Source organism: Benincasa hispida, chromosome 5 (assembly GCF_027475165.1).
Source record: "Benincasa hispida cultivar pf3 chromosome 5, pf3_genome.v1.1, whole genome shotgun sequence".
In the NCBI taxonomy this organism is placed as follows: domain Eukaryota; kingdom Viridiplantae; phylum Streptophyta; class Magnoliopsida; order Cucurbitales; family Cucurbitaceae; genus Benincasa; species Benincasa hispida.
Window position 1 is genome coordinate 56,093,971 of NC_143482.1, and position 10,273 is coordinate 56,104,243.

Below are 10,273 nucleotides of genomic sequence, written 5' to 3' on the forward strand. Positions count from 1 at the left end.
ATTATATGAATTGGATTCATATATTTAATATAAATTTGATTTATATTAAATTTCATATATTATTAAGAGAATTCAAACTATAGGTTATATTGTATTTGATATAATATGAGAACTATAGATTATGTGTTATATTTGATATAACATATAGTTTAATATATATTATATGATAAGTTGGTATATATATATATATATATATATATAATATATATATATATATAATAACTGATTAAATTATTTTTAAATTTAATTGAGGAGGGAGTTAACTCCCTCCTCATGTTTCTCTCTTTAGAAATGGGAGGTTACGGTAGATATTGATTCTTTAAAAAAAAAAAAAAAAAAAACCACAGATTGTCCATGATTTTTCAGTGAAGGTCTCTCCCAGAAAGCACCTCCTCTCTTCTAAATTTTTTCCCTCTCCCAAAATTAATAGAGCCCACAAAACTCTTGTAATTCTCATACTCTAAGAAGAATACAGAGAATTACCACTTGATGGTGTCCCATTTGGGTTTTGATCGTGATCTAAGGAGAATCGAAGTGTTCGTGGCCGATCGAAGGTATTTCCTGAAGAATTTGTGTCTTCAAGGTATCTTTGAATCCTATCTTTCCTTTTCTGTAATTTATCTAAGCATGCTGTAAATTATGATAAAATACATATTTAGAGTTCTATATTTTCACGATTATATGAAATTTAAAATTGGGACTGATCCCCACTTCTGCATGGACCTCATAGTCATTCAATAAGATGATCTTGCGACGCCCGTTTGATAGTAAATTTTGGGGAACCCTCTGCTAATGCCAGTTATGTCAACGATTTTTCATAGTAGACAATGAGAAAACTTGGATCTCACTGAGTGTTGGGAGACCCTACTTAGGTCGACGATTTTAGTAGCGTCAGAACAAAATTTGTCCAAAAACAATAGATTTTGTTGTATTGTTTGTCAAAAAATTGTATTTCTCATCTAGCAAGTGTTAGTCCTTATCAAGACAATAATTGTCATTCACACCATTCCCTTGATAACATACTTTATTCCTCTCTCTATTGTGTCATTTTCAAACCTATATATGTTTGTAAAAGCTTGAAAATAGATGTGGTTGGAATTGAAGCCGACCACTTACTTGGGAAATCGTATTCCTTAAGCAAGAGATAAGATTTTAAAAGGGTATTTTTGCAAAAAAAAAAATAGTAAAAAGCTACTTTTTCCCACCATAAAAATGTTACTTTATTTATAGTGTGGTTTGGCTTAACTATATTGATCAATAATTTTTTAAAAAATCAATTTTTTCGTGATTCTTCACTATAGGACAAAAAAGAGTGATCATTCAAGCTTAAAACGTTTTTAGTGTTTCCAAAATTATTTGTTGATACATCAATAGAACTGTGGATATAATCGTAAATCAAAGAGTTCAGCCTCAATATTAAGATTAATCAGATATCCTTTTTAAAGTATTCTTAAAATATAAAAATAAATATCTTTATTAATTTCAAATATGAAGATATCATCTCTAACTTATTTGAGAAGTAAAAATAACTCAATTATAAATTTAAATAATATTTATTATCATTATTATTATTATTATTATTATTTACAAAAATATCCATCGATATCCATATTTTATAGGATTTCTTGCAGATTTAGCAAAATAAGTTTCAAAAATTAGGTCCATAATCCAAACTTATTATTTTTGCAAAAATAACAAAAAATTAGTTCAATAGACTTATTATACTCGATGTACTTGATACCCTTGATATACTATTGATATACACTTAATACACTACTGATATATACTTGATATATTTAATACCTTTGATACACATTTGATACACTACTGATATATACTTGATACATCGTGTATATCTCACTCAATTATCTAATCAGTATTTGCCACATAAAAACTTTATGTTTTTAAATATAAGATAGGTGCAACTTGGGATGCATAGACAAGTAGTTACCCTTTGAATTGCTAAGATCATGATAGCATGATGATGAAACTAAACCCTTAATCTTCTACCAAGTTCGTTCACACAACCCTGCCTAACAATCTCCCTCCCCATATCTCTAACCAAATCATGAATCTTCAACCTCTCACTCTCAATCTCAACCCCAATCAAACACCTCCATTTCAATCCTCTCAATCTATTCTCTTCATATATTCAACATCCATACATAAAAACACATTGGTAGAAAGTAGATACTAAAAAGAATATGATTGAATGTAGTGATTATATACTTATTCTTTTAGGAAAAAAATTATTAAATAGTCATCAAATAGAGCATTACTATTATTGTTGTTGATTCAAGCCAGAGATGGAACCTTAAATAAATAAATAAAAATGGAAAGTAAAACATGCCCAAAGCCACCTTTATAATATTTGTTTGTTCCTTCAAAGGTAATTAAGGCTTTCAATCATTTTTTTGGTCTCCAATTCCACTGTTTTCCCACTTATCCTTTTTAACTTTTTCTCCAAATGTTTGATAGCTGAGAAAGAAAGAATGAAAAGACAATAAAGTAATAATGGAAGCAAAATGGAAAAAAGTCTTTTTATTTGGAAACATCCAATGGCCAAATTTGCATATTTTGGTATTAAATTGCAATAGGCACATAAAACAAAGGGCTATTTGCAAAACCACTCTAAACATATAAATCCTATTTGCAATTAGAAATTTAAGAGAGAAGAAAATTATAGCATAGTAAAAGAAAATATAATACTTAATATGAAAATAGTCAATATTATATAAGATAATTATTTTAAATAAAAAAATGATTGAAAATATTTATAAATATAGCAAAATTTCATTGTCTATCAATGTCACTGATAAACATATCTAATATTGATAAATGTCTATCAAACTGTGATATTTTGTTATATTTGTAAATAATGTCGTTCATTTTTTGTATTTTAAAATAGCCCTATTGGATTTATATAATAATTGTTTGTTTAATTTGAAATTTAATAAATCAAGTACAATCTATTATGAAAAATTGTTCTATTATTGGTTAATTAATTTTCAATATTATAATTTTCTTTTATTCATGATAAACAAATTGTTACGGACCATGTTGTCCTTTCCTTTTCTAAAGTAAATCACTAATTCACATCACGACAATCAATGATTTTAAAAAATCTGATATTTTTATAAATAAAAAATAATGACTTTTTTGGAAAAGGAAAAGTATAAAGTTTTTCTCTTAAATATAATTTTTAAATACTTAACTCAACTTCTTTGCTCTAGTTATATGTACCTAGCTTTAACTTAAGCATAATTTTAATTGTTTAAAAAGGCATCATTTTAATAAATTAATGATCTTATTAAAATTTCATATTGATGTGATGTTCATAAGTACATGGTACGAATTAGTAACATTTTACCCCAATTTAGAGTCTACTTTGATAGAAACAATGAAAACATCAAGATGTTTTTATACAAATGATCCAAATTGAAAGGAAAAAAATGAGATTTATTTTCCTTTTTGAAAATGAGGGCCTTTTGTTAATGTCAATACGGAGTGAAATTACCCAAAGAAACTCTCGCACACACATAGAATAACCAATCTCGCTCTCCGTGCTCTCACTCTTCTCTCTCTTCACTCTCTCATAGTCCGCTCTCCTCCCTCTATTTTTCTCTGATCGCCCTCCTCTCTCTCGCTCTCCACTATCTCTCACTCCTCTTATGATCTCATTCTTCGACGTCCATCTCGTTCTGCAACTTCATCGAATATGGACATCATCATGCAGTTCAGAAAAGAAGAACGAAGAACGAGATTGGCACTCGTCAAAGAAGAAGAGGATAACGAATCAGCTCTCAACAGAGAAGAAGTGAACACGAGAGAAGAAGAAAGAAAAGAAAAGAAAAATGTAGAATGATGATGGAAGAAGAGAGAAAAGAAAAGTAGGGTTAATTTGTATAAATGCTTGAAGATGATATAAGTAAGAGTCAAAAATCTTAGGTTTAAAAAAGTAAAGCATTTTTCATTTTAGGGCTTCAAAATGAGTCAACATTCCATTTTCTCAAACATCAAAATAAATTTTAATTTATGCAGATAATCAAAATTATTTCTCGTGCCAATCATTAAAGTCCTTCAAATTTTCCATTTTTTCTTGACATAAATTAACTTCCCATTCGCTCTAAAGCTTTAAGCAATAGTTTTATTTCATTGGTGAAAAAAGAAAAGTTAAAAAGCTTACCGCGTATAAATTTCTCTTTGTAAAGAAAAAAGTGAAGTAAGCTATAAATAAAGGGTGAATGAAAATTGCCCTTAGAAAAGTTTTCAATTCATGAATTGAGTTTGTATAGGGTTTGACATTAAAAAAAGAGAGACTCTTTTGATGCCTAAAAAAATTGTCTGAAGAGAGAATCTCTCCCGACTACGTAATAGTAGCATCAGGAGTTATCGATAACTCCCGACGTCATATATAAGTCGTCAGTAGATTTGACCAATCTTCCGAAAAATGCATAATAGGATTAGGGATTTTGGGAGATGGAAGCCAACACTAACCAAATTCCCGACGATTTAAGTAATTCATCGGGAATCTAGTGGGAACTCCTAATGGCTCTCCCGACGGCTCATGATAGTCGTCGGGGGATGGGTTTTAAAACCCCAAATCGAAGGCAAATCTGGGATCTTTCTTCTTCATCCTAACTCTCGCAAATCATCTTAGATGAAACAGAAAAGTGTGTCACTAGAGAGTTCGTTCGTCCATCATCCACCGGTAAGCCATCCGTTTGTTCGTCGCCTATTCATTTGTCGTCTGTCGTTTGTTGGTAAGTCATCCGTCTGCTATTTATTTTCCTTTTTTTTTTTTTGAAAATTTTCATGGTTTTATGTTCTTATGTTTGAAAACTATTCTTATGTTTGTAAGAGAATCTACTCTTATGTTTGAAAAATGCTTCGAACTCTGCCTATTTTTTGGATTCTACTGAATTTTTTGCTCTAACCAAGTTTCTATCGTATATACTATTAACTAGGAGGATATAGTGGAACTGAAATCTATATTACATGTTCATCTAGATTTTAAATCTTCGAAAAATTACTTAACTTTTTTCTGGCTGATACTATCTTCTTTTGAATTTGATTTTAGGTATTTTTGAAACACTAGAATTTTCAATTGTGCATCTATTGGATAATACTTGAATTTTCAATTGTATATGTAAAAATTATTGACTATAGCATCATTTTTTTTATATAATTTTACAAGCTTTTAATTATTAAAAACATCCAATATGTCAGGGATTTATCATATGTAAAATTGAAAATTTAAAGTTCTATGAGATAATTTTTAAAATGGAGATATCTACTAGACTAATAGACTATAACTTATAATTTATCCTATATTAGTTAGTTGTGTTTAATAAGTGTGTGTCAAATGTTGGACATTGTATATGTTTTCTTGTGTTGAACATGAATATGCTAAGGTAGTGACTTATGATTGCTCCATTTTTCATTTTATTGAACCCTAGTATAGGATTAAAATGTCTTGATTTTATGAAAGTATAAGTGAAAACATTCATGTGTGAATGAATTGATATTCGTACAAGAACATCAACGGATACTGATATCAAATTCTTCTATTTCTGAAAATATTAGTGGAAGCATTAATATGTGGATGAACAACACATAGTATCACTGTAGTAACTAGGTCTTTTTGTGATTATGATCATAGTTTGATTTTGTTAGATTCGATTTATAGTTCGAGTCTCCTTTTTATGAGCTTTTTTTATGTCCTTGTATATTCTCTTATTCTGTTCAATGAAAAAAAATCTAATGCATTTTATTTGATTATGAAAGTTTATGAATTTTGAATGTTGTTTGGGATGGGTTGAGATTAGTTATTCTTTTGGAGTTTAACTTGTGGTCTTTGTGTATTTGTGGAGGTTTTAGGTTGAGAACACGTATTCTTTGAAGTGTGTTGATTTTCTTTATTTTGTAAGATTGTTTCTCATTTCTTGTTTTATAGGATTGTACGATTTTCTTTGTTTTATAGGATTATAAGATTCACCTTATGGTTTTTGTTTGTTTTTCAGGATGTTGTGTTGGTGATCATGTGTTGGAGATGTTGCTGAGAGTTCTTTCTTCTATGTATTTGTGAAAACATATTTCTTTTGTAGACCTTTTTGCCAATTTTTCTCTATTTTGTGTAATAAAGAATTCTCTCGACTTTGTTTGTTTGTTTTATTTTTTATGTGAATATTTTTTTAGTTTCTTAATAATGTTATATATTTTAGGTTATTCGGATCAAATTAAAAATAAAAAATAAAAATTGAAAAAAATGACTATTTCCCAACGAAAAATGTCGGGAGTTTCTATACTCCCGACGGCTGGTCGAAGAACTCTTGACGATGTGTGTACATGCATAAGGAGTTCCAAACTCTCGACATCATATAACAAGCATCAGGAGTTTGTTCAAACTCCCAACGGTGTGTGTTTTCATATCGGGAGTTGTACTCTTGACGGACATATCCCGACCAAACTCCTGACAACAAGTTCGTCGTCAGGGGTGGATCTTCCGACACGTTTCTTACCATTTCTCGACGAATTGAACCGTCAGAAAATGGGTGTTTTCTTGTAGTGTGAGTATCTATAATTTATTTCCACGTGCTACTGAATTCACCAATTCTCTAAATGGAGTAAACAAAAAATTTCAAAAACTCTTAGTTGAAAGGCTTTTCTCTAATCTCTCCTTTGTATTTATTATTATTATTAAGATTATTTTTTTTGTAATGAAGCCCTTTTCATTGTTTTCCTTTGGAAAAAAAAAAAAAAAAGCATAAACTTATTTTTTAGACTACACCATCAACCTTTACAAATTTATATAAATTTTAAAAACAAAAACTCAAGCCTACACAAATTGAAATTTCTTTTATTATTAATCCAAATAGAGAACCAAAGATTCTCTTATGGAAATCTCTAGATATGGTTTATTGGCCAAACAATTAGCTTAGAGAAACACACCACCAAATAAGGGTTTAGTTTAATAAACAAAGAAAAAAAATCTTCTCATTGTGGGGCATGAATAAAAAAAAATAGACCAAACCCCAAAAATGAAAAGGAATCCATCCCACAACATGCATAGTGAGGAATAATATTGAGAAGTTGAGAGAATAATAATCATAAGATTCAATTGAGGGAAAAAAAAAAGATAGTTACATTGTATAAAGAGAAGAGTAGTAGTCACTAGTCACTACCACTACTCCACCACTACTCAAGTGCACATTAGCCCCCATTATAACCAATGTTGGAGGGTGTTGACTCTCTTTTATTTTCTTTTTTTTTTCCACCTAATTATTATATGGACTGAATAACCCCTAAAAACTTCCTCATTTACCTCTTCAACTTATCAATTGGATCTACTTTCAATATAACACCTAAGAACTTCCTCATTTCTTTCCCCCATTTTTTCTCTAAATTAGAATGTTATTGTCATTTATCATTCGAGAAAGAACAAGTCTAACGGGAACGTAACCAAATTACTCTCCAAACGTTTCACCAAAAATGAAGAGAGAAAGTTATATTAAAAAAAATATATATTTCCAAATCAAAGAACATCTTTAAAAGGATGGTAAAGCAAAAAAAAGCATATGCCACTTTATTCTTTGGAAAAATATGATTAAGAAAACAAACTGTTGACAACATTCTCAATCACAAGAATATACTCTATGAACTTTAGGTTTATGGTTTGAGTCGATATGTACTTCTAATTCAAAATAAAAGTAAAAGATACAAATTAATTTGTGAACTAATACATTATTTTATACAAGAACATATATATATATATATATAAATTTGATCACTCAAGTCGAATTCAAACAGTCAATTCGAGCGTAACTCAATAGTAACCTTTCCACCTCCACAATTTGTTATACAATATTCTAACTCAAAAGAGGGGAAAAAAAAAAGGAAAAATTCAAATCCAAAGTATATTGACCCAATTAATAATGGCTCTATAACAATTATTAATAATTCTATAGCATTCGATTTGTGTCTTTGAAAACCAGATCCAAATCGAAATTACTACAGAATAAATCCATTAATTTACATTAAGATTGCATATCTCATGCTGTCGCTTACCATAAGATGATTAACTTCCGAGATTCTTGGAAACTCGCCGGAGACCCACATCCCGTCGACGCCGTTTACATGTGGTTGAGAAAAGCAAGACAAAATCGAAAATGGGGTTCGAAGAAGACTATAAATCATTGAAAACCCATATGAATTTCCTTCTCTCCGGTCGCCGTCGACCACCGCCGCCACCCTTCCGCCGCCGTCAACTCCGCCTCCACCGGCGCCGCCGTACATGCTTTCATCTGCCACTCGTGGGCTCTTCCTTATGTTGTGGAGGTTTCTTCTCACCGCCGCCGCCAACCGCCACATCGGATTATTATTCTTCTTGAGATTTGTGATATAAAAAAAAAAGGATGAATTTTGGAGAAGAAAGTTTAATAATTAAGAGATTTTGAAGATAGTGTAGTTGGTGGGTGTTTATCATGAAGGTTTATGGACACCTTTTTAAGGACCTTTGAAAGTTTTTTTTTTTTTTTTTTTATTTGTTGGGTGTAACCATTTTTTTGGGGTCCATTAATATCCAACCCAATATGCCGACAATGTTACCTAATTATTCACAAATCCAAATTCTTTTATGATTTGTGTTTGTGTTTTGTTTTTGGGATTTGGTACGTAGTAGAGAAGAAATTATCGATTATCGATTGAAACAATGTGGTTGGTAGTTTACATCGTTAATTCTATAGAAGAGCTATTAGGGTCATCTGTACATTAGTATATCAATCGTGATATTTATAATGTAATTTGGAGGATGTTGGTATTGATATCTCAATTGATCTTACTAATACCCATAATACTTACAGAAAATATCATCTATTAATCTCGATATTAAGATATATATACTAATAACAAGATTTATATTTTAGTTTAAAAGTAAAAATATAACTTCTGTTATTAATTTAAATAATTTTTTATAAGTTTTTCACATTTAAAGTAGTATCCATTGATATCAATATATCATCTTTATATTTGTAAAATTGAAATCTCCATATCAATATTTTAATCCTTAGGGTAAGTCTGACAAACACTCCTAAAAAAAAGAAAAAATCAATTGTTATGTATATAGATAGTATTTATCAATTATAAAATAGTGGATCAAACTTTCAACATATAAAAGAAATAATATGCATGTCAATTACTGCTAACTAAACTTATTTAATTAGCATATTGAAATGTCAATATATTTCTGTAAATGATGTAAGAAGTTGTGGTACTACTTTGACAATTTCAATCAAAAGTTTTTGCTCCACTTCTAAATGCAAAAGTTCCACATTAATTATATCAAATTTGATTAATGAATATGTGAAAAATGTATATAACTTGTTTCTTTAAAGTATATATATCTTCCTCTAATTTATCTATATAAATTCATAATTTCAACCTCTAAAACAAATTCAATTTAATTTATATTACTCATATAATACTTTTATTGAACAAGTTTGAAGGTAAGTAGAGAACCATTTAGATTGATTAAAAAGAGTTCTCCTCCTATCTCGATTTGCTTTTAAAATTTACAAGATCTCATTTTTAAAGGTCTCTTTATGCCATTTAATGTTCTCCTATATTTTCGATTTTATCCTCTAACATATTTGGCTTGAGTGTAACAGTAGAATCTTCAAAGACAAGCTCAAATCCCCTTTTCTCTCTATACAAGAATATTATCCTTGTTGTTCGTTGGTGTTCTAAATCTATGTTTTATTTATTATTATTATTATTTTTTTTTTTTTTGTGATTATGATATTTTAATTCTTACTTTGACAAATTGATGTATATATATATCACTGGACCTTAATACATACTATATATTAGTTAAGTTATACTCTAAAGAAGTTTATATGTATATGCATATATCAAAGTGCTAATGATGTGTTTGAGTAGTATTTCACTTGCACAAGTAATAGAATTTGTTGCTGCATATATAAATATAGGCATAGCTCTAGGGCTATAAAGAAATATATTATTTAAAAAAAAAAACAGTAAAAATTTAATAATAAAAAAATTGTACATGTAGGGTTGAGGTTATGAGTAGATCTTTTGGTAGCTAGCTTTGACCAATCTATCAAGTATTCAATATAATTTGAATAATTCTTATCTTATATCTTAATTAATTAATAATCTTTCAGAATCACTTTAATAAAACAAAATACCATAACAAATTTAAACTCATACAAGTAAGAGGGTGTTTGGCATTTCCTTCCATTAAAAGAAAAGTATT

At 29.2% G+C, this 10,273-nt stretch overlaps 1 protein-coding gene and 1 long non-coding RNA gene across 2 annotated transcripts; one reads left to right on the forward strand and one right to left on the reverse strand.

The window, feature by feature from the left end:
• The first annotated feature begins 4,259 nt into the window (after positions 1 to 4,259).
• Positions 4,260 to 6,206, forward strand: LOC150036269 (uncharacterized). The gene is made up of 2 exons (XR_016529901.1): positions 4,260 to 4,763; positions 6,024 to 6,206. It is a non-coding gene; the product is annotated as an uncharacterized LOC150036269 (long non-coding RNA).
• A 1,540-nt stretch (positions 6,207 to 7,746) lies between these two features.
• Positions 7,747 to 8,635, reverse strand: LOC120078235 (uncharacterized). The gene has a single exon (XM_039032457.2). The coding sequence runs from the start codon at positions 8,368 to 8,370 to the stop codon at positions 8,032 to 8,034; it is 339 nt and encodes a 112-aa protein (XP_038888385.1). The 5' UTR covers positions 8,371 to 8,635; the 3' UTR covers positions 7,747 to 8,031.
• Between the last annotated feature and the right edge of the window lie 1,638 nt (positions 8,636 to 10,273).

Coding starts and splice junctions, on each gene's coding strand:
- LOC120078235 (XM_039032457.2), bottom strand. CDS start 8,370: ATGTGGCGGTTGGCGGCGGCGGTGAGAAGAAACCTCCACAACATAAGG.